Below are 24,414 nucleotides of genomic sequence, written 5' to 3' on the forward strand. Positions count from 1 at the left end.
TGGCTGCCATGGTCGCTATTTTGTAAATACCTATTTCAAACTTAAAAACAAGTTCTAATAGGCCGATCTCACTGAAAATCGGTCTAGGAATGATCAGCTCATGGTCCTGACAAAGTTAAGTTAATATTATACTTAACTATTTTTTACTCAAACTGGTACATATTTCAACAACAAAAATGAATACTGTAGGACTCAGGTGACCGTTAAGGCCCATGGGCCTCTTGTTATTCATACACATCTGAATCCACTGGTGCTTTTCTGGAACAAAAACCAAGCCAGGGCTAGATAATAAGGGTTATAGCCTAATGGTCTGACACTAGTGAAATCTCCAGCTGGACTAGTGGTACTAAAAGCTGCTAGCCCAATTGACAAGTCAAAATTTGTCATTTGATTTATCATGAATTTTTCGGGGATTTTCGGAAATGTTTTGAAATATATGCTCGCAGCAATACACTGTTAAATTTCGTTGAATAACTCTTGATTGCATTGTCTATTTAACCATTACGAAAAATTGCAAGATTAAGTCATATTATACGATAGAATCTGATAAATAAACTGGAGTAAAGTAGGCCCAACTTTCATGTACGATACCATGTATGGGGAAACATAATGAAGAATTGCATTGTAATAAGCACTCAGGTTAAAATGCCGTTCGTGGGTAAAATCATGCTGAACTGTTTAATCCCGACAGTAGGAATGACACAAAATGACATGGGGAAAGTGGCGAAGTTTGCAAGTCTGTGTATTGCAAAGAGTCAAGGTCGCGTGATACTATTTACCTGCAGGAACTGACAATGTCACATACATGCAAATTGAACCGATAATAATAAAAGTTTGAAAATATTAATGGGCTCAAATCAGCCAAACACATTCCGATCTTTTCTTTTCAAAGAAGAATTGCTGAAATCACAATTGTTTTGTGTTTTTCATGTCTCTTGAATTTGGCTGTTTGCAGTCCTCGCCGGACCTGTTTGAGTGACTGCCTTTAACAAAGCGTACACACTCTGCTGATAGGCCTATTGATGTCCTATTCCGTAAGATTTGCAGACGATTAGAAAACTACTTTGAATCGTGTATTTTATAAAAAAAAAAGTGAAAGATTTATCCGTATATAAGATTGAATTTTTTCTGAAAATTATTGTTGTGAAAACAACATCGTTTTATTCCAATTACCTGTTCTGCCCATGCCAGGTGACAACAGATATTTGCCACATGCTTTCTTATTAATTCCATGTGTTGGCATGGTTACCTTAACAGTGTGTATGTATATGCACCTGTCATTGTTAGACCATTTTGATTGACAGGTGGAAATATGTCGGTTGTAGCTTGGTCAATGATTTATGCTGAAAATGATCATATAGAAATGTAGGAGATGGCATTGGGTGACCTTTCATGTCATTTTGACACATTTCTAGTTTGAAGCTGTTTTATTTATTCCAATCGAACAAATGAAAAACGCAATTAACATGGAGGATCATGATATTGTTGATACTACTGGAATTATTTAGAGGGATATATATATTTTGTCAAATACCACCGTTGAAAAAAGCGAACAAGATTAAGATCGATGGTAACGAAAAGACAGAAACTTGACATGTGTAAAATAAAGGAAATCCCAAATGCGTCCATCACTGAACACGTTCTGTTTGGTATAAAATAAGGCCACAGCCCATATATGATTGTCAGAGATTGGGAAGAATATTGATATTTTTGTGGAGGTAATAAATATGTCACCCTGCTTTTCCATACTGGCCCTGTGAATGGCAGTCCTGTATCAAGGCCTGTACATATGGCTGTACAGGCCTGTTGACATGGCAGCCTTAGTTTGCCTGTAATTCTCTACAGCTGTTGTGTGTTATTATCATGGAAATGGGCAGGGATTGTAAAGGTACTAATATAGAGTTACTGTCCCAGTCGAGTGTGTATTCATACTTGTGTCTACTCCAGGTCATCAGCTGTGCTGGTTGCCATGGTTACTTTGTGATCACAAATTCTGCCGAGAAATTTCTCGAGGCCATTACACAAGTATTTAATTTGTGAAAGTTATCCATATTTGTTGATTATTGACTCGTTAATATTTTACAGGGATACACACGTTTNTTTCTCTTCAGCCACAGTGTCACTAGTGAGGAAAAGTTTGTAAAGTTTTCACACAAGTGATTTAGCATGACAGGAGTACTGTAAGATTGGCCTGAGTAGGAAGTGGGAGATCTGCTGCTATGTATTGATCTGCCTATAGGTAAGTGGGGATTTAAAGTCCAGTCATAGTCCAGTACATCTGTTATCTAGTGGCAGGATGACACAACGTGGCCTGCTCCACCATTCTTTATAGCTCAGGTCCTATTGCTTGAAAGTAAGTTTTTTCACTTCAATTAACAAGAACACATTATTGCCAAGAAATTAACTTTAAACAGTTAGTATTTGCTGGTGATTTTTCTACACATTTATGTCATGTTAAACTTTCCTGTGTTTTAAAATGTTTGTTGAGAAAAGGAAATAAATTAGTTTCGTCCTGATACACATATATATACAGTGTTGTATTGCTTTAGCCCCTTTGCAACGTGGACACCCTATACTACTAGGACAGGCAGATAGAGTTACTCTAGGCCTAACTAAAACACCCTAAGCCACATGTCAATGCTAGCTATGTTTTGTGAGGCTTTTATTACTTTATCAGGGTACCAATAAAGCAGTGAGATGTGAAAGTGATTGCAGCGAATAGTTACTGGATAAGGTTTTTGATTTGTCCTATTGCCCTATCAAGAATGGTACAGATGCTGTCCCTGTTTTCATAAGGAACCCTATAATAACTAGTACTCAGCTCTATCTTTAAGAATATATGGACAGGATTTTGTCAGTCTTAAAAACCCTGTAATAACTGGTACTGTTATGGCTTTACAAGACCTACAATACCTGGTACTGACGGGGCTTTACAAGTCCTATAATACCTGGTACTGACAGGGTTTTACAAGTCCTATAATACCTGGTACTGACAGGGCTTTACAAGTCCTATAATACCTGGAACTGACAGGGCTTTACAAGTCCTATAATACCTGGTACTGACAGGGCTTTACAAGTCCTATAATACCTAGTACTGACAGACGTTACAAGACCCATAATACCTGGTACTGACGGGGCTTATAAGTCCTATAATACCTGGTACTGTCATGGCTTTACAAGTCCTATAATACCTGGTACTGTCATGGCTTTACAAGTCCTATAATACCTGGTACTGACAGACTTTACAAGTCCTATAATACCTGGTACTGACAGGGCTTTACAAGTCCTATAATACCTGGTATTGACAGGGATTTACAAGACCTATAATACCTGGAACTGACAGGGCTTTACAAGTCCTATGATACCTGGTACTGACAGGGCTTTACAAGTTCAATAACTGCTAAGACTGTTTTGATCGGTCCTTTAGCCCAATGATGGCTTTAGTTATGATAGGCTTTTTGCCCTTCTTAAATAACCTTAATCTTAAATGATTATGTACTCAATGATGCATTATCCTCGATAAATTGCCCCCTATTAATTTGTGGCCATTTGATATCAGTTTCCAAGATATTAAAAAACGTTTTTACTTCTTATATAAATAGAAACATAAACAAGATTTTTCTTAAAAAAGATTTTTTTGCTATAAAAATTTAAAATCATATTTACCTTTGAAATAATAGACAATATTATTATATCAATTAAGTGCTTAAACAGAACTGACAAGGTAATTGATAAGCTAGAACAAGGTTTTCTGGTAATGGTTGGTTACCTGTATACACCTTTCCTCCTGATGTGTTGGCACCAGCTCTCATCCTCTTGTTTTACCTCCAGTTACCTGTCCAAATCCTATTACACCAGGTGTACATGTGTTACCCGTGTTTGATGTGTAAACACCTGTGATCTGCTGTAGGGTGGGGCTTGATCCCCTTAAAGGTCTGCTTTGTCCTCGTCATGTAACCTGTATGTCCACTGCATTTCACTGCCACTTCCAGGTATGAAACCAGGTAAACAAAGGTAAGATGGCAGTGATGGAATCAGCCTCTGAACCAATCATAGGCCAGGTAACATAGGTGACTCAGCCACACTGCTTTGTTCTTACAAAGCAAGCTTGGTTGAGTGACTAAAGCATCATGTATCTTGGCAGCCTCCCTGTCTAATTACCTAGAATGATCTATTGATTGATCGACCTTCTGCAGGATACTCACAGTTTTTGCAATTTCTTAATACCTCAAAAATCAGAGTGCAACAAAGTGTTGTCATGCACATCAGTTCTCAGTGTTCATAGTTACCATGGCAACTATTACAACATTATTATGGCAAAGCGACCAGGTGTCATGGATGATGTGATGTACTGTGTAAGAGGGTAGGAAAGTGCCATCATGGATCTATGGCTACGGCGGCTCAAGTATAGTGCAGACAAACTGTCCAGGTAGTCTCCTCATGTTTAATCTCTAATTACTTCACATTGTATGTTTCATTTCTTTCCTTTGTAATTATCTATATTGTATATCGCTCATTTTTTTATATTTTATCACAAACATTTTTGTTTGTTAACACTGATCCCCTTCGTTTGTGGAATAAAATATCGACAAATATCTGGTATTGAAAAGTTCTGAGATAAATGATCACCTAACAGGTAGTAGTTGTATTTTTATGAAGGATCACACAATTGACATCAATTTTATAGTGTACCTGATACAGGTGTGCTGGTCAATCACCTACTATTGATGTGCTGTTGTTATCCGTACAGGTAATTTAGATCTATGTCTAATTATCACCTGTACTGGTGAACTAATTACCGTCTCTATTGAGTGTTTCCTTTCTAGAGTACTTATTGAGCTATTACCACTTCCACAACAATACATGTATTCTTTAGTCCAGTAACCTTATTAGGGAGATAATGACCTGTAACCCTACAGGTTATAACACCAAGGACGAGAAAAACACCTTAAGTTGAGTAATACAGATGAAAGGACACCTTTGTAGACGTATTGTTTTGTGATATAAAGAGGTATTTATTATTGAATTAATGTGAGGCCCTTACTCTTTGATTGACAGTCTACATGTCAGGAATTTCATATAATATAGTTAAAGGTTTTCTCATTTATAAATCATTCTACACATGAGCTCTCCCATGTTCTCTGACCATTGTCCAGTGCAGTAAATTCCTGGCAGTTTTGTTTCTTGTTGATAGTTCAAGGTCAGTTAGCTTTCATAACACTTACATGTATTTAGGATTTTCCTTTTTACAAATATGAAACATTAAGTCAGTTATAAAACTTGTTTAACTAATATATATCCCTACTGACAATTAGCTATGTATATGTTGAGTATTGAGTGATGTCATACATTGTGACCTACAATAAAATGTATATACAGCAATATCTGTACAGGTACTGTCCTGCACAGTACTGCGACACCAGGTTGTATTATGTCACCTGTAACCAGCCTTGTAGATCAGATACCAGGGTACTTGTAACTGAAGTTCTAGTGATGTAATGCTGGGATTCAGGTATCTATATTTTATCTGACATGAGTATATATGTACGTTAACAAAATGTATGTCATGTGATATTAGGATACAGGTATCCAATAGTATTTGATATGATCATACTATGAACCATGTATCAAAAGTCATTTCATGCGATGCAATAGGATACATGGATCTGAAGTTATTTTATGTGATCCTTTATTACGAGTCACATATTTGAAGTTATTATTTATTGTGGTATGAGATACATCCCATGTAGCTGAGGTGATTAAATAAACATTTTCCTTTAAATAAATTTAAAAAAAATCTTCTTTTATTAAAACTGAATTCTATTGTATGTTTACTATGGTAGGCAGTGAACACACACATGTAATACATTCTGTGTATTATACCCGTTGTGAAATCAGAAAGATATGACATTGAAAACAATAGATATGCAAAATGGCGAAAAATGGATTTTCAGTTAGAAATTATCACCAAATTTCTTGGTTATATGTGATAGATAAAATATTTAATTTGTTTCCATTATATGTGAGATAAATGAATCCTTTTTAACTGAGTTCTCATATAAGATATATTTAAAATGTAAATTAATTTTAATAGCCTGTTATACAAACATATTTCAAGTTATTGTTTTAACTCTTGTTTGAACATAAATCTGGATTGAAAATAATAAAACATCACTTTATAACAACCATTACTGGTAGATAACCTACCAGTGGATGTGTATCAGTACAATGTCAACAGATGATAAATCCTGCAAAATCGAGCCTTGTCAATATTTGTCCTTCGTCATGTGTTTGTATGACATGTATATAGATCGGCTTTAGCTGAGGAAACCTATAGTATGGGTATCATTCCTAACTAATAATTCCTTCATAGCTGTAAGTACGCAAATTAATCGGGAACAATATGTTAGAGATAAAAAAATAGATATTGTAGGTATTTTGACTTTTTCAAAGTTGTACTGTACTTCATAATGTATGCATTTTGACTGCAAGTTGACTTTAAAGATATTTTAATATAAATGCATAAAACAGGCTTTTGCATTAAAACAATTATGAAAGAGATCTTGCTGCATGTTTTATAAGTGAATACACAGGAAATGTTATAAAGATCCTTACATCCAGTTGTCACTGTGTATGTCCCTGTAATTTTATACACCTGTAACCATGGCGATGGAGTACAACAAGCCACAGGTAACATGTTGTAGCTCCAATGAAAGGAGTAGGAATGTCATACCTGGCTGACCCTGTAGAATCAACACAAGGGTTTACCACTTAGATCATAACATTGTCTGCATGTTGCTTTAAACATTGACACATGGACGACTCGTGTGTGACTGTCTGTTTTGTCGAATCATCATTTAAATGAAAGTTGGATGTAGTAAGATGGTCCTGTAGTCAGATATCTTGGATAAGTTAACACAACTTGTGAGAAGTGGATGCCTGTATTGGAACAATTCCTCATCACGTACTCATGGATAACCTTTCCAGGTACTTTATAATCTGTGACCCACATGACCAAGAGACTGCTGTCGTATTGGTGACCACTCCAAAGTCTATTGTTTAATTTGTGACCACTCTCCAGAGGTCAGTCTTATGAGTGACCCTTCCAGAGGTGAGTCATATGAGTGACCCTTCCAGAGGTCAGTCTTATGAGTGACCCTTCCAGAGGTCAGTCTTATGAGTGACCCTTCCAGAGGTCAGTCTTATGAGTGATCCCTTCAGAGGTCACTGTCTTATGAATGACCTCTTAAGAGGTCACTGTCTTGTGAATGACCCCTGCAGAGGTCAGTTTTATGAGTGACACCACCAGAGGTCAGTTTTATGAGTGACACCACCAGAGGTCAGTCTTATGAGTGACACCACCAAAGGTCAGTCTTAAAAGTGACCCATCAGAGAGGTCAGTGTCTTATTAATGACCCCTCCAGAGGTAAGATTTTGATTGACCCTCCAGAGGTCACTATCTTATGAGTGACCCCTCCAGAGATCAGTCTTATGTTGGACCCTTTCAAAGGTCACTGTCTTAAATTTGACCATCCGTAGGTCACTGTCTTAATTTGACCCTTTCATAGGCAACTGTTTTACATGTTATGCCTCCAGCAGCAGCCTATAAGTTTATACCAGAGTCTTGTTGCCTTGACGTGTAAATGTTTAATTTGTTTCGGTTTCCCAAAGCTTACTCATAGCACTTCATATTGGACATTGCTGTGTGATATAGTTGATATGTATGGTATTTGTCTTGCTGATAGGTCATACAAAACAAGGTTACATGCATGAACACTCTCTACTAACAATTTGCATTTTGTTTATCATTTTATGTACAGCCTCTACAATGAAAGTGGTCGGGATATTTGATGCAAACCCTGGTGTCTTGTTTTATATCCCTGCCTGATGTTTTAGTAACCTCCATGATCTGTCGTTTAGATGTCTGTTGCTGTTGTATTCATGTCCTGTTGTTTGGATCTGCCTGATGTTGCAGTAACCCTTATGTTCTGTTTTGTTTTCCCATCTGATATTGCTATAGTATTTATGCCCTGTTATTTAGATCTCTGCCTGATGTTGTAGTAAACTTTATGCCCAGTTATTTAGACTTCTGCCTGTTGTTGTAGTAAACCTTATGCGCTGTTGTTTAGATCTCTGCCTGATGTTGTAGTAAACCTTATGTCCTGTTATTTAGATCTCTGCCTGATGTTGTAGTAAACATTATGCCCTGTTGTTTAGATCTTTGCCTGATGTTGTAGTAAACCTTATGTCCTGTTAGGTCTTTTCCTTGTTTTATAGTAAACCTTATGTCCTGTTATTTAGATCTCTGCCTGATGTTGTAGTAAACCTTATGTCCAGTTAGATATTTTCCTGGTTTTATAGTAAACCTTATGTCCTGATGTTTAGATCTTTTCCTGGTTTTATAGTACAATGTGTCCATACTTCCTGTTAAGTCTGTTGTCCAATGTTGTGGTGACGCTTATGACCCCTTATAGTTTGTGTACATGGTTAACTTTGGATGTCTTTCCTATGTGTTGTAATGTTTCCACTATGTTCATTGTTTAGAGCTCTGTCTCATCATGTATTGAATTAGATGTCCTTAGAGACATCTGCCCCAAGCTGCTTATTTTTGTCCTAATAAAATTTAACCTGACAATATTTGAAATTCCAAGTCATTGTGGAGCAATGTGTTTGTAGGCATTACTTATGTTTGTGTCGAGTGGCAGAAGTAAGTGTGTCACTGTTCTAATGGTGTGCTCTAAAACTCTCTGTTTTACTTCCAGTGTGTTCATGACTCTCTTGACGATGGCCCCGACTCGCACGGAGGAGAGCGATGCCCACATGCGGGAGCGACTGGTTAACAGCTTGAGCCAGTCCTTTCCAGGTAGTGCCCTCTCACGTGCCCTGCAGTGCATGCAGCCGGAGTCTGACGATGAGGAATTTAAGCTAGAGGATGACATCCTCAGTAGTAGCTGTTTCGCGGAGCTACGTCTGGAGAAAGGTCCAATTGAGGATGACGAGTTGACCAGTTTGTCATGGTTACAGGACACCAATCTCCTACAGAACATCAACGCCGAGGAGGACGAGGAAAATTCGGAGGGACAGAAAGAAAACGGAGATACCAAAGAGGGGAACCACTACAACCAGTCTCACCCCCCACATGTGCCATACAACCCACAGAAACACGTCAACAGCAAACCACCCTACTCCTTCAGCTGTTTGATATTCATGGCCATCGAGGATTCCCCACAGAAAAAACTGCCTGTCAAAGACATTTACTCATGGATTTTAGGACACTTTCCTTACTTCCAGCATGCCCCTACAGGGTGGAAAAATTCTGTTCGGCACAACTTATCACTCAACAAGTGTTTCAAAAAGGTGGATAAGGATCGAGGACAGGTGAGCATATTCTACCGTACTTCACTGTTTAATTCCTCGTCGCAGCTTCCATCTGTTTTTATTTCCCATACATGACAAGTCTATGCCATAAACAAAATTCATTCCACAAGTAAAGTTACATCCATTACATTGAAATTATTCTTGATGTAAAGTTACCTCCCTTACAGTGAAGCCATTCCCAACACAAACATAATTATTCCTTTAATATGAAGTCATCTCTGTTACACTCATTCCCTTGTAAAATTACCCCCCCCCCCGACCTTGAAGTCATTCTCAATACAATGCTATTCACTTTATAATGAATTTGTTACCTCTGTAGAGTATCTATAATCCCCTTACAACAAAGCCATTCCCAAAACAGCATTATTGCCCTGAAGGTGAAGTCTTCCTACATACAGAGTTACCCGCGCCATTTACTGCAATCACATAATAGGCCATTCTTATATAATGCCATTTATTTCCCAGATATTCATCCCCAATGCAAATTAAGCCTCCATACTTTATAAAAAGTCGTCACTCTTTCATGACATGGCCCGTATAATAGTCACATAAGATATAATGTATTATCTTTATACTGCCATCACCCATTCAAAAATCATCCTCTGTACAATGCCATTCCTTGTATAATGCCACCAATCAAACAAGGCCTTCAATCCTAAAAATTGTTCCCCTATAATGCAATGCCTCATTTAATGTCATCGAAGTCCTAACCATACAAATGTACACAACAGTGACAAAAGAGCTTAGCAACATCATCACATTACACATGTACATGGATATTTCATACCCGTTTATTTATTAGAAATATTAGATAAAAATGATTGAGTTTTAAGCTACATAATGATGGAAATGCTTGTTGCTTATAAGCTGATCTTAGTTGTGACTTGTTCTTTATCTCACTACCAATCTAAATATCATAACAATTATCGGCTATTAAACCTTCCAAACACTTGAACTGCTGTTGCCCGTTTCAATGGATGATAAGTGTTGCCAGGCAACAGAAGGGATTTAAACCACACTGAATTGCATATGACTTAGGTGTAAAATATTTTAAAAGGATAATTATATCATTAAAAATATAGATTGAAGAAGAATGTTTGCCTGCAATAGAGCCTGAAGTATACCTTATCTCTAGACATTTTCCCCTCAATTTCCTGATATATCTTCATAGACATGTCCCCCAATCAATGACTGAGCCTTATTATTGTCGGTGTAGGTGATAAAGTCTGCACATTGTGGCTGTGGACTGGGGATTACAGTGGGTGTACAGCCATCTACTAAATCAATTATCCTAGTACAACATATTTGCTGAGAAGAATAAACATTTAACATATCATCTTTAGTTATGTTTGTATGTTAAATAGCCTGTACAATTGTAATTATGTTATATAATCGATAGCAAGCAGATTGGTGATCACTAAATGTGAGAGAGGCTGTATGCCACATTCTGACTAAAGAGTCAGTGGACTAGGATAGTTCTCCCTTCAGTATGCCACATTCTGACTAAAGAGTCAACTAGGATAGTTCTCCCTTCTGTATGCCACATTCTGACTAAAGAGTCGACTAGGATAGTTCTCCCTTCTGTATGCCACATTCTGACTAAAGAGTCAGTGGTCTAGGATAGTTCTCCCTTCTGTATGCCACATTCTGACTAAAGAGTCAGTGGACTAGGATAGTTCTCCCTTCAGTATGCCACATTCTGACTAAAGAGTCAACTAGGATAGTTCTCCCTTCTGTATGCCACATTCTGACTAAAGAGTCGGTGGACTAGGATAGTTCTCCTTCTGTGTGCCACATTCTGACTAAAGAGTCAGTGACTAGGATAGTTCTCCCTTCTGTATGCCACATTCTGACTAAAGAGTCAGTGGTCTAGGATAGTTCTCCCTTCTGTATGCCACATTCTGACTAAAGAGTCAGTGGACTAGGATAGTTCTCCCTTCAGTATGCCACATTCTGACTAAAGAGTCAACTAGGATAGTTCTCCCTTCTGTATGCCACATTCTGACTAAAGAGTCGGTGGACTAGGATAGTTCTTCTTCTGTGTGCCACATTCTGACTAAAGAGTCAGTGACTAGGATAGTTCTCCCTTCTGTATGCCACATTCTGACTAAAGAATCAGTGGTCTAGGATAGTTCTCCCTTCTGTATGCCACATTCTGACTAAAGAGTCAGTGACTAGGATAGTTCTCCCTTCTGTATGCCACATTCTGACTAAAGAATCAGTGGTCTAGGATAGTTCTCCCTTCAAAGAAACAGATTGGATAACTTCTGCCACTATTTTTTTTTTATACAAAATTTCATATTGTCGATCAGCAGTCTTGACGTATGATAACAGATGGTGTATGATCAGTACAGGGCAGAGCAAAACACTACCCTGGTATAAAGCAAGCTTTTTACTGCTGCCATAGCAACCATAGATTGTTAATCATCAGAAATACTGCTGTAATTTATAGAGAAACAGAGAGAGGAAAGATTTTGTAGGTATGACCTGTGTTTGCTTGCTGGCCTAAGTGAAGAGCAGCAGAGTTTTTAAAGTGTAACTGTTAGCTGGCTATGATGCAAGTGGTTAGATAAGACTGGATCAGGATTATACATGCAATGTGTGATGAGGTACTGAGTGGAATTAGCTCGGCAGGTGCCCTCCATACAGGAATGTGGTGTGGCTACCTCCCAGTGTATCCCACAATGGCAGGTCTACACCTGAGCTCCCGATTACACGCCCCAGACTGGAACACTCCCTAATGATGTAGCTTTAAACAGGCAAACTCCTTATAGTGAAAACCTTGTGTCTAATGGAGAGTTCGCTTTGTACAAAAGATCTGATTTTCAAATTGACCGGTCATTACATTTTAAAATATAATTGATTGAATATGAAAATTGAGAATCAAAATCATTTATTTCCCAATTCCTTCAAAATTGAGCATTTTCCTTAACTTAGTGTGTCCTGCCCTTCCTTCAACAGTTTCAAAACTTCTTAAAATGGCAGTTAATTTCCATTTGACAATTGGTGTTAAGTGAAGCATAATGCCGCTGATCTGATCACTGACTTGTACTGGATTTAAAGGGACAACACACACCCAGACAGGGTCAATGATTAGTACACTAGGGGTGTGTTGATGAACTGCTCTTTAGAGAGGAGTCTACAGTGTCTTTATCTGTATGGTGGGTAAAGTCTAAACTACTAGGTCTGATCCTGCATTCCTGATAGCCACACTATACCTATAACACCTGGTGTGGTGTTGACCCCTCTTGTTGACCTCTGATAGTGGTGTGATATTGTCCCTCTGCTTCTCTTCATAAAGATATCTGTTGTCACCTGCTTCATTTCCGTCCACTCAAGTCAGCTGAAACACAGCAACTTAAAATTCTGAAACCTTTCATCTAACATAGTCTTCCCGATAACAATTTTTATCTTCAATGTCTTTTAAAAAGTTTCTGTTATTTTAGATACTCAGTAGCTGTTATGAATGATACAAATAAATTAACGGTTGTTGATTTAAATTAATCAGCTTTGAGTGTAGTGTTATGTCAGGGGTCAGGTGGGGTTAATTTGACAATGATGTAATTGTGTCAGTCCTTTGTGTGGGCTACACAGTGGTTTTAGGTTATACAGGAGACCACAGCACTGAGTAGCATCGTATACTTGAGGCCAGGTCCTGTAGGAAATCATAATTTGATTCAACAGGGTAAATTGTTTCAATTTGTACTGCTGCCATCTGGAGGGGAGGCAGGTCATGCAAAGTAGAGAGAGACTCTGAAGTAGATCTCCATGACAACATTGTAGTCCTGTGTGCCTCAGCCATTTGTATTCACATCCAGGTTACCATAGTTACCAAATTCAGCAGTGTCTAGCTATAGCAACACAAAGCCAGCTACCACCATGAGGAGGATAATCAATGTGTATTTCTCACCCAAACTCAGTATTCTGCCACAGCCTATTTCTTACAAAAAAAATGAACAATTTTCTGTGAAGAATATCGCAAATATGTTCCCATCAGACAGTGGTTGTTGTTCATGAAAAAAAAAAAAAAAAAAGTTGCCCAAAACTGTTGTAGATTGAAAATTGTACATTTTACCAGCTGTAAATCAAATTGAATCAGATTGATTCTCTTCAACCTTTTGAACCATTGAAATTGCTTACTAACTGTTGTACAACAATTAATTCATGTATCACAGCTGTTAAACTTGTACCTTTTTGGAGACTGATATATTCATTGTAAAATCCATTGAAAGAGGACATCAGGAAATGTTTTATTATAGACATGTTTGATGAGAGAAGCTCTTGCCAGAGGACACAAAATAAGATAAGCTTGCTAGCAGTATATTGTCAATTAATGTATCCATTTCGTGTATAGGGCTGTGCTAGTGATCTGTTGACGCACAGCAGTGCATCATATTTCAGATCAGTTTATTAAAAAAAAAGAAATCCGAATCATGTTTCAGTGTTTTATGAGCGTTACTGTGACAGGTTATTATGTAATTCTGTTTCCTTACAGAGCATTGGTAAGGGATCACTGTGGTGTATAGACCCCGACTACCGACCTAACCTGCTGCAGGCCCTGCGGAAGACGCCCTATCATCCTTACCATCAGCTTCAAATGCTGGCCAACCCCCAGCCATCACAGTACTCCTTTGTCCAAAAGTAGGTAACATCTACTGACCGATAATGTCATTAGTAATAGCATGGTAGGACAACATGTCACCTGACAACTAGCCAATGACATCAGAGTGGCAATAGCACCAACGTTTTCAGATCAATTGTTGTCTGAACTGGACTGCCTTTGAAAACTTAATTCTCAAAACAATCGGTAAGGAATGGTCAAATGAAATTGATATCATATCTCTAGAAGAAAACTGCATGACATCACTTAAGGTGACAAGTATGCCAAGGTGGAAACTCTCACTAGAGGCAACAACTATAACAAGTTGTCAACTGTTTGATATGTCATCATTGAAGGTGACAACCAAATCATATCGCATAAAATAATTTAGGTCATTATGAAGAATGAGTAGACTTAGAAGTCTATAGTCTAAGGGTCTATAGTTGAGAGGGACGTCAAGTCTTTGTTAAGGGTCTATAGTTGAGAGGGATTTCAGGTCTTTGTTAGTTAAGTGTCTTTTGTTGAGAGGGATGTCAGGTCTTTGTTAAGTGTCTTTTGTTGAGAGGGATGTCTAGTCTTAGTTGAGGATGTGTAGTTGAGAGGGATGTCAAGTCTATGTTTAGGGTCTAAAGTTGAGAAGGATGTCAAGTCTTTGTTAAGGGTCTATAGTTGAGAGGGATGTCTAGTCTAAGTTGAGGATGTGTAGTTGAGAGGGATGTCATTTCTTTGTTAAGGATGTGTAGTTTTTGGGGGGAAGGGGGGGGGGGACGCATCAAGTCTTTGTCAATGATATAGGTAGTTTTAGAAGGACATGCAGTCTTTGATAAGGATGTGTAGTTGAAGGAAAGGGACACGGAGTTTTGTAAAGGATGTGTAGTTGAAGGAAAGGGACATGGAGTTTTGTAAAGGATGTGTAAGATTGAAGGCGACATGGAGTTTTGTAAAGGATGTGTAAGATTGAAGGAAAGGGACAGTTGAGGATGTGTAGTTGAGAGGGATGTCATTTCTTTGTTAAGGATGTGTAGTTTTTGGGGGGAAGGGGGGGGGGGGCGCATCAAGTCTTTGTCAATGATATAGGTAGTTTTAGAAGGACATGCAGTCTTTGATAAGGATGTGTAGTTGAAGGAAAGGGAAACGGAGTTTAGTAAAGGATGTGTAGTTGAAGGAAAGGGACATGGAGTTTTGTAAAGGATGTGTGAGATTGAAGGAAAGGGACATGGAGTTTTGTAAAGTATGTGTAGTTGAAGGAAAGGGACATGGAGTTTTTTAAAGGATGTGTAAGATTGAAGGAAAGGGGCATGGAGTTTTGTAAAGGATGTGTAAGATTGAAGGAAAGGGACAGTTGAGGATGTGTAGTTGAGAGGGATGTCATTTCTTTGTTAAGGATGTGTAGTTTTTGGGGGGAAGGGGGGGGGGACGCATCAAGTCTTTGTCAATGATATAGGTAGTTTTAGAAGGACATGCAGTCTTTGATAAGGATGTGTAGTTGAAGGAAAGGGAAACGGAGTTTAGTAAAGGATGTGTAGTTGAAGGAAAGGGACATGGAGTTTTGTAAAGTATGTGTAGTTGAAGGAAAGGGACATGGAGTTTTTTAAAGGATGTGTAAGATTGAAGGAAAGGGGCATGGAGTTTTGTAAAGGATGTGTAAGATTGAAGGGGCCATGGAGTTTTGTAAAGGATGTGTAAGATTGAAGGGGACATGGAGTTTTGTAAAGGATATGTAAGATTGAAGGGGACATGGAGTTTTGTAAAGGATATGTAAGATTGAAGGGGACATGGAGCTTTGTAAAGGATGTGTAAGATTGAAGGGGACATGAAGTTTTGTAAAGGTTGTGTAAGATTGAAGGGGACATGGAGTTTTGCAAAGGATGTGTAAGATTGAAGGAAAGGGACACGGAGGTTTGTAAAGGATGTGTAGTTGAAGGAAAGGGACATGGAGTTTTTTAAAGGATGTGTAAGATTGAAGGAAAGGGGCATGGAGTTTTGTAAAGGATGTGTAAGATTGAAGGAAAGGTACATGGAGTTTTGTAAAGTATGTGTAGTTGAAGGAAAGGGACATGGAGTTTTTTAAAGGATGTGTAAGATTGAAGGAAAGGGGCATGGAGTTTTGTAAAGGATGTGTAAGATTGAAGGGGCCATGGAGTTTTGTAAAGGATGTGTAAGATTGAAGGCGACATGGAGTTTTGTAAAGGATGTGTAAGATTGAAGGGGGCATGGAGTTTTGTAAAGGATGTGTAAGATTGAAGGAAAGTGACATGGAGTTTTGTAAAGGTTGTGTAAGATTGAAGGGGACATGGAGTTTTGTAAAGGATATGTAAGATTGAAGGGGACATGGAGTTTTGTAAAAGATGTGTAAGATTGAAGGGGACATGGAGTTTTGTAAAGGATATGTAAGATTGAAGGGGACATGGAGTTTTGTAAAGGATATGTAAGATTGAAGGGGACATGGAGGTTTGTAAAGGATGTGTAAGATTGAAGGGGACATGGTCGTCCTGTGTAAATCACATTGTTCCTACTGTTGTATACAGCAGCAGCTGTAGGTCTCCCAGCAGATTCAAACCACTGGAACAGTTGTTTTATTCTAATTGAATAATAACTAAATAAAATGTAAATGACTTTATGTTTACAAACCAACGTATTTCACAAGTTGCAACGAGATGTGTATTACTGCACACAAACACATCCTTTATCTGTTTTCTTTGATTTTCTTGAGGTTGAGTGGTGTTAGTATTTGTGCTTAGTTCAGATTAGGGATCTGTATAGGTTATTAGCCCCAAACATATCACTAGGATTATAGAGGGAAGAAGGATTGACAATAGATTAAGTAAACAGTTTATAGAAAATGAATGGTTCCCTTAGAAAGAGTAACAAATCAGAATTGGAAACTATTGATGTTATATTTCCGGTAGGTGTGTGAAGATTAAAAATAACACTTGTAGCATAAAAAGATTGCTTCAGAAATGTTTTTGGGGGGAATAAGTAACATAACATTTTGTCTCTTTGGGAACATTTTAGTAGCATAGTATTCTGTTCCTAGTGTGTGGTACATCTTTAGTGACAATGTATTGTGTTGCCAGTGAGTATTCTGTTCCTAGTGTGTGGTACATTTTAGTAACAATGTATTGTGTTTCCAGTGTTTGAAACATCTTACATCATAGTACTTTGTTCCCAGTGTGTGGACTATAGGTAACATTTTGTATTGTTTCCAGTGTTTGGACTATAGGTAATAATTTGTATTGTTCCCAATGTGTGGACTATAGGTAACAATTTGTATTGTTCCCAGTGGATGGACTATAGGTAACAATTTGTATTGTTCCCTGTGGGTGGACTATAGGTAACAATTTGTATTGTTCCCAGTATGTGGACTACAGGTAACAATTTGTATTGTTCCCAGTGTGTGGACTATAGGTAACAATTTGTATTGTACCCAGTATGTGGACTATAGGTAACAATATGTATTGTTCCCAATGTAAGGATTATAGGTAAAAATTTGTATCGTTACCAGTGTGTGTAATATAGGTAACAAGATGTATTGTTCCCAGTGTGTGGACTAGAGGTAACTATTTGTATTGTTCTTATTGTGTGGACTATAGGTAACAATTTGTATTGTTCCCAGTGTGTGGACTATATAGCTAACAATTTGTATTGTTCTCATTGTGTGGACTATAGGTAACAATTTGTATTGTTCCCATAATTTGTATTGTTCCCATAATTTGTATTGTTACCAGTGTGTGGACTATAGGTAACAATTTGTATTGTTCCCATAATTTGTATTGTTCCCAGTGTGTGGACTATAGGTAACAGTTTGTATTGTTCCCAGTGTATGGACTAAAGGTAACAATTTGTATTGTTCCCAGTGTGTGGACTATAGGTAACAATTTGTATTGTTCCCATAATTTGTATTGTTCCCATAATTTGTATTGTTAACAGTGTGTGAACTATAGGTAACAATTTGTATTGTTTCCAGTGTGTGGACTATAGGTAACAATTTGTATTGCACCCAGTGTGTGGACTATAGGTAACAATTTGTATTGTTCCCAGTGTGTGGACTATAGGTAATAATTTGTATTGCACCCAGTATGTGGACTATAGGTAACAATATGTATTGTTCCCAGTGTGTGGACTATAGGTATCAATTTGTATTGTACCCAGCCTGTTTTGGAACACCTTGAGTAAGGTTAAACTTGACACAATACTTGATTGTCTGCTGTTTCAGACGATGTCCACTGGGATATTGTACAAATAAATATCAAATACTGTTATTAGTTTTGCGATGAATATGAACTGAAAAGTCAATTATTATTCAGGATTTCATTAAATAGTTTTGTCGCTTGAAGGCACAGTCCTTGGTATAGCGGGTTATGTTATTGGCTGAGGGAGAACAACATTTTGTTGGTTTAGGGTAACAAGTCTGTCTGTTGGTAACAGGTCAGTAATTTTGTAACAGCTAGGTAGTTTTGTTACTGTGGTAATAGGGCTCTGGGGTAACAGATCTGTAGTTTGGTAACAGCAGGGTAGTTTTGTTACTGTGGTAACAGCAGGGTAACAGTTAGGGCAGGTGATTTAACACTGAAATGCTTTTGTTATGTGTGTATGGAGGACTGTCTATACACACATGTGGAGTAGTGTGTTACCATAGTTACAGGAAGCCTAGCCAGGCCTGAGTAACCAGTGGAGCAGGAAGTAGGTGTTGGGCTAGGGGTAGTGTGTGTTTCCTCAGGCTAGCACTGACAGTGATGTATCAGTGTTTAGGTTCTATTTATAGGTCGGCATGTCCACACTGCTGTTGACACATGTAAGATCACCAATGTCATTGTCTAATTTACTCCTTACCCGAGGAGGACACTTACATGGACATTTCAGTGGCAAAGACACCATTATGACATTCAGTCTAAACAGATTGTATAAAGCTAACAACTAGCCCCTGAATTTGTTGTGAACTTCTAGCCATTTTTTATGGCAGCACTCCTTACTGATACGTATTGCTATAATATTGCATATGTTGAGTTATGAAACTGACAGTTTAGTTATTTCAGCTTTAAGCTTCAATGAAATAAAATTGAATGTAAACCCACAGATTTGATGTCAGTAGAGACCTATACTATAGGGATTCAGTACAATCTGTTGATTGAGCTACATATATACGTACAGTAGCTGTAAAGACCTAAATAATCTATAGCTGTATTCAACTATAATTATTTTCTGAGATTTAATATTTTTAGTAAAAATAAAGGTAAGTTGCATTACATTAATCTATAGGTGCATACATTTAGTTGTCTATTCTTATTTTTCTTGAAAATATTCACTTTTTACATCAGCAATGTTTTAAGAAGAATGCTATTATTTCATGTCTTTTGTAAGGATAATAGTGACGCAATCTTTTAAATGTGACTTTTAAAAAAAAAGAGTAAAAATAGCTCTGAAGATATATTCCAGATAGATCAATAAAGCTGTTATAGGTCTTAACAGATATATAGCTCAATCGACAGAGTGTACTGGACCTGATATATACTAAATGGTTTTATATCTCTCTTATATCAGTATTCAGAAATGTTAATAAAATACCAAAAGGGGATCTCTTATGGGAAGTCAAACATAAGGTCAGCAACAAGGATCTCAAATTTGTTCCTCGTTTAAAGATTTTGAAAAAAAAGTCATCTTGTAAAAGATGTTCTTACACTAGAGTAGAGCAGTCTGAGTATTAGATGGTGTTATTACACTAAATTAGCCATCTATTGGTAAATGTGTATCTATGTACCAGTACTTTTGGATGTTATCATCTAGCCACTATGTGAATATTTATAAATGTTGTTTTGTTTCAGTGGTCCAAAGCCCCTACCCCTGACCCCCAGGCTGGGACACAACTCCATCTCACCTCGTAAGTTCATCAACACACCTGTACTTAACTCACCTGTATAACGATGTTGTCTGGCTCACTACAAGCCTTATATACACACCGATTGTATCACCTTCACTTTTCACACATATCCTAATTATTAATGAGGATGGGGACATATCTGATGTTCTGAAATAATCTTTAAGTATAAAATTACATATCCTAGTAGAAACATATTTGCAAAAATTATTACAAGAGTTGAATAAGATAGCAACTGTCAATAATGTTCAAATCTAAAATATTTTTGATGGACAGAAGTTAAATAAAAGATTTACGATCAGTAAACGTTACAAATTACCAAAGTTGTGACAGAATTAATGTCAGTTAGATGTAGAAAGCTGATAAAGACTAATAAATTCAGCTTGTTGTACATTTAGTTCAAAGGAAGAATAAAAACAGGAGCCCAATACTACTCCAATAAATTGTAGCCAATGAAAGATTTTTAACAGAAAGACATTAAATTGTGCAGGTGGATAAAAAAGCCATGTAACCTGTATGAGTTTATGAGTAGTTTACATGTCACTGTGGCCTCAGTCTCTGGTGCCAGATAATAATAGGCTTTCGTGTCATTTAGTATTTTACTAAAATGTTATTAATGAATACCATGGCAACTGTTATGAAACATTGATTGTAGGAGTAAGGTGAACTACTGTAATACATATATGACGGTATGGAAAAAACCCAGATCGTGATGAAATAGATAAAAAATAATAAGAAAGGAAAATTATGAGATGAATCGATGCTTGGATACTGGCCATGACGGTATTGACGACTAGTGTAGTCACATCCCTGGGCTTTTTCATGACTTTGCCTGGCTATGTCTGCTTTCCCTGTACCATATAACAGTTAAGTGCTCTACAGATGGACTAGTATCCACCGTTTATTTCACACCCTATCCGTGTTGGATGCCATTAAAAAACTTTCTGTATCTGAAAATTGAAAAATAGCCATTGACAGATAGGAGGGCGCAATTGGCGTATTTATGTTGTCATGGTAATCCATTCCTTTACCGTTGTTGCTAGGACACATATTCAGTTTGCATTATTAATGCACATTTTAATTTGCTGTGTGTATATCACTTTTCCAGATTTGTTCCCATTTTTGAGCAAGAGATTGGCACAGTCGAATTGTGATATAGGTAAGTTTTGTATGTCGAACAGAAAGCTACGATGACAAACAACTATACTAATGTTATTATACACTATTAAGTACAACTTCACTTAAACATTGTTGAGTCTCTCAGCTGAGATTAGCCACTGTGACAAAAACCCAGTACAAATCAAGTTCTAAGGAAACAATTGTGGATGAAGCAACCCCTTGCAATTAGGTCATTGTCAGAAAAATATGCTCAGGAAGGTCATAATCGTCATTTGACCTTGCGAGGAATACGGAACCCTAAACAAACAGGCATGCTGCAACAGCACTGTGATACATCCACAGACACCATTCCATGTTGTCTCTAGCAAAGACATTTTGGCATTTCAAATATTACACAGATATAAAGTGTTTTATTGATTGGGAGAGAACAGACAGTTTCCTTTGACTTTTGCATGGTTTAAGGGGAGGGGCCATCGAGTTTGTCATCTTTTACAGGGTTTTAGGGGTCAACGAGTTTGAGACCTTTTACAGGATTTTAGCCCCTGTTAATAAATTAACCTTTTGCATTGATTTAGGGATCTTTCAACTAGCCTTAGGGAACAAGACAGGTTTCCTCTGCTAGCTTTGAAACAATTCAGTTATAAATTCAGGGTCAGGGTAAGGCCATATTTATGTAAAATTGACTGCTGTATGTAGTAGTCCCAGGGGACGGGAGAGTTGATGGTGCTGGAGAGAGCCTTGGTGATGGTCATCAGTAACGGGATCTTGTGTCTGAAACACGATACAATCACAATCCTCACACTCTGCTATCTGTCTGTTTCCATGTTGGAAGGTAAACTGTTTATCGGTTTCCATGGTAATATATGCTGAGGGACCCATAACATTTGCTTTATCCATGTAGACAGAATACCTGGAAATTATTCTGTGTTAATGGATTTCATTTGAGACCAATTAAATACCTAGAAATTGATTGATTGAGATTGATGATATTTAGTTCACTGCCATCTGTCTAAAATATTTTGAAACGAAACAAAGCAAAAAAACGAGAAGAACTGTTTTATCCCATGACTGCATGAGTTAATGGGCTGATGCAGTCAATAGCATTATAGCACCATCTGTGTACGTGTATCCATGGTAACGGACAAGCAGTCAGTGGTCCGGCTGCTTCTGTATCAACAAAATGGAAGCTGAGTGGAACTCTCTCCTGCAGACTCCCCTGGGTAGTCACTAGTAGTGGTGAAATAAAATTATTGATTTCACATCCCCCGACTCCCAGGATGTGATTTTCCTCAATGAAATCTCTCCATTGTCGATAATTATGAATAAAAGTTTTCAAACAACATCCATGTAACATTTACAAATGGCTATTGTCTTATTATATTGTCTGAATTACGAAGTGAACGGGAGATTTGATTATCATTGGTATGTTGACTGACTGATTAACATCAGGGGTTTTACTACAATTGACTCCCATCTGTATTGAGAGACTGAATTAGCTTGTTATAGAAGGACATCACATGGATTTAGAACAAATCGGCCATAAGTTTATGTTAGGTGATCGGAGGCCCAGTCATAGTCACTGAGTCACTTTTCCAAGTACAAATTACTCATACCAAACTCTCTAAACGCAACGATTCACCATTAGATAGGTTTCTAGGACAACTTTCTTACATGTCTTGAATGCTTCGAGTTGAACTGATAAAAATCTGATCAATGCATTTGGAATATCATGCATCATTAATTTCTATAGATTTCCTCCATTATCTGCTGTGTGTGCTGGGTTATATAGCTTGATTAGCAGAAGTGGGGAGTAGATTTAGTCTGGTATGCTGTACACACAAAATTCAGCTTAATTTCTACATTTCTTTCTCTTTTTCCTGGGCAGTGTAAATTTTACTGTCTTTCTATCTTTGTCCGATGCTGAAGACAGAATAACAATTGAAATTTTGGACAAATAACAACATTTGGGAGAAAAGTAAATTTGCATAGTAATGAAGCCTGAACGACCCTACTGTAATGATCACCCTGATAAGATGGGTTTCATTTCGTGCCAGGATTAAACTTATTGATTTTACATTATATCTGAAGTGATGGCCAAGTGTCCACTCGTATACCTCTGTGTTCACCGTCACTCCCCCAAATTCTCATTAGATTTGCCTGTACATGTATTTCTGTTTATTTAAGTAATGTCAGTTTTTTTTTTTATATAAATAAGTAGAAGATAAATCTGTTGGATAAATTGAAATTAAATGTTTTAAATACTTATTGAAGTTGTATTTTGAAATTCAGTGTTATATACTTATTGAAGTTGAATTTTGAAATTCAGTGTTATATATATACTTCTTGACAGACATAATTTGCCCCAAAGTTATAATGGAGAAAAAAGAATTTGAGGCTAGTATTTCTCCATCCTACACAGTAACTGGCGACTGGTTTTTCATACACCTGCACAATTACTAAAATATTACGCTGTATTACTGAACAGTACTTGTGTTTGTCATGATGCGTGACATCACAGCACACGTTTACCCCACACAAAGGGTGTGACAGTTATCTCACATAGGTAAATGTGGGAGTTGTGTGTGATGGGTGTGACAGTTATCTCACATAGGTAAATGTGGGAGTTGTGTGTGAAGGGTGTGACAGTTATCTCACACAGGTAAATGTGTGTGATGGGTGTGAGATGGATGTGACAGTTATCTCACATAGGTAAATGTGGGAGTTGTGTGTGATGGGTGTGACAGTTATCTCACATAGGTATATGTGGGAGTTGTGTGTGATGGGTGTGACAGTTATATCACATAGGTAAATGTGGGAGTTGTGTGTGATGGGTATGAGATGGGTGTCGACCAGCATGTAATACAGGATTATACTGATGACAATGCCTGATGTTAATCTCGCCTTAATCTAACTCTTGATTAATTTACAGATAGTGATATCCAAGATGTAGCCCACACACTGGTGTCTCTCAAGAGTTTTAGCAGTGGTAGTAAGTATTATGTCACTTGTATTCTCGTTAAATTAATATCCTACATGATACAATATTACTCCACTCAGGATAATAGGATTTATTAAAAATACCTGATCCCATGAAGATCATAGCAACACATCATTTTTTCTAAAGCCTGCCAAAGTTTACATTCGAAAAAAAAAAATTCGTCAATTGATTTTATTAAAGAGAATGGACAGATATATAATTTTGGACAGAAATATAATTTAAGATTTTTCTTCAGATTCCTCAGCGAAGTCATCAGATGGTGAATACTCGCCCTCCGAGCACCAGAGGATGCGACTGAAACGAAAGCAGAGGTAAGTACGGAACACATGACTGGGCGAAGTTTTAGGCCATCATGTCTATACCAATGTCAAGATGTACTAGTTTGACAATTCAGATGTGACAAATTAACCTTAGATTAAGTTTTTGACCAGACAAGTACATGCA

The 24,414-nt window shown here is 37.4% G+C and overlaps 2 protein-coding genes across 6 annotated transcripts in view; one reads left to right on the top strand and one right to left on the bottom strand.

Moving 5' to 3' along the window:
* LOC110459166 (forkhead box protein N3-like) overlaps nucleotides 1-24,414 on the top strand; it is a 52,057-nt gene that overhangs the window by 23,670 nt on the left and 3,973 nt on the right. Inside the window, exons 1-7 of one of the 5 annotated variants that reach the window (XM_021511292.1) lie at nucleotides 2,135-2,239; nucleotides 8,763-9,378; nucleotides 13,874-14,019; nucleotides 19,801-19,856; nucleotides 20,962-21,012; nucleotides 23,902-23,961; nucleotides 24,206-24,281. In XM_021511292.1, the coding sequence (XP_021366967.1) occupies nucleotides 8,770-9,378; nucleotides 13,874-14,019; nucleotides 19,801-19,856; nucleotides 20,962-21,012; nucleotides 23,902-23,961; nucleotides 24,206-24,281 (998 nt within the window). In that variant the 5' untranslated portion in view covers nucleotides 2,135-2,239; nucleotides 8,763-8,769. Of the gene's footprint in view, nucleotides 1-2,134; nucleotides 2,240-2,334; nucleotides 2,354-4,325; nucleotides 4,430-6,856; nucleotides 6,988-8,762; nucleotides 9,379-13,873; nucleotides 14,020-19,800; nucleotides 19,857-20,961; nucleotides 21,013-23,901; nucleotides 23,962-24,205; nucleotides 24,282-24,414 lie in introns of those variants that run through there. The other 4 variants (XM_021511293.1, XM_021511289.1, XM_021511291.1 and 1 more) reach the window with 4 other exon arrangements.
* Nucleotides 14,072-17,530, bottom strand: LOC110459168. The gene is made up of 2 exons (XM_021511294.1): nucleotides 15,699-17,530; nucleotides 14,072-14,929 (listed from the first exon to the last, which is right to left on the bottom strand). Exons 1-2 carry the CDS (start codon nucleotides 16,461-16,463, stop codon nucleotides 14,780-14,782), a joined length of 915 nt encoding a protein of 304 aa, XP_021366969.1. The 5' UTR covers nucleotides 16,464-17,530; the 3' UTR covers nucleotides 14,072-14,779.

The sequence above is a fragment of the Mizuhopecten yessoensis genome, unplaced genomic scaffold (genome assembly GCF_002113885.1).
Source record: "Mizuhopecten yessoensis strain PY_sf001 unplaced genomic scaffold, ASM211388v2 scaffold9985, whole genome shotgun sequence".
Taxonomy (NCBI): Eukaryota; Metazoa; Mollusca; class Bivalvia; order Pectinida; family Pectinidae; genus Mizuhopecten; species Mizuhopecten yessoensis.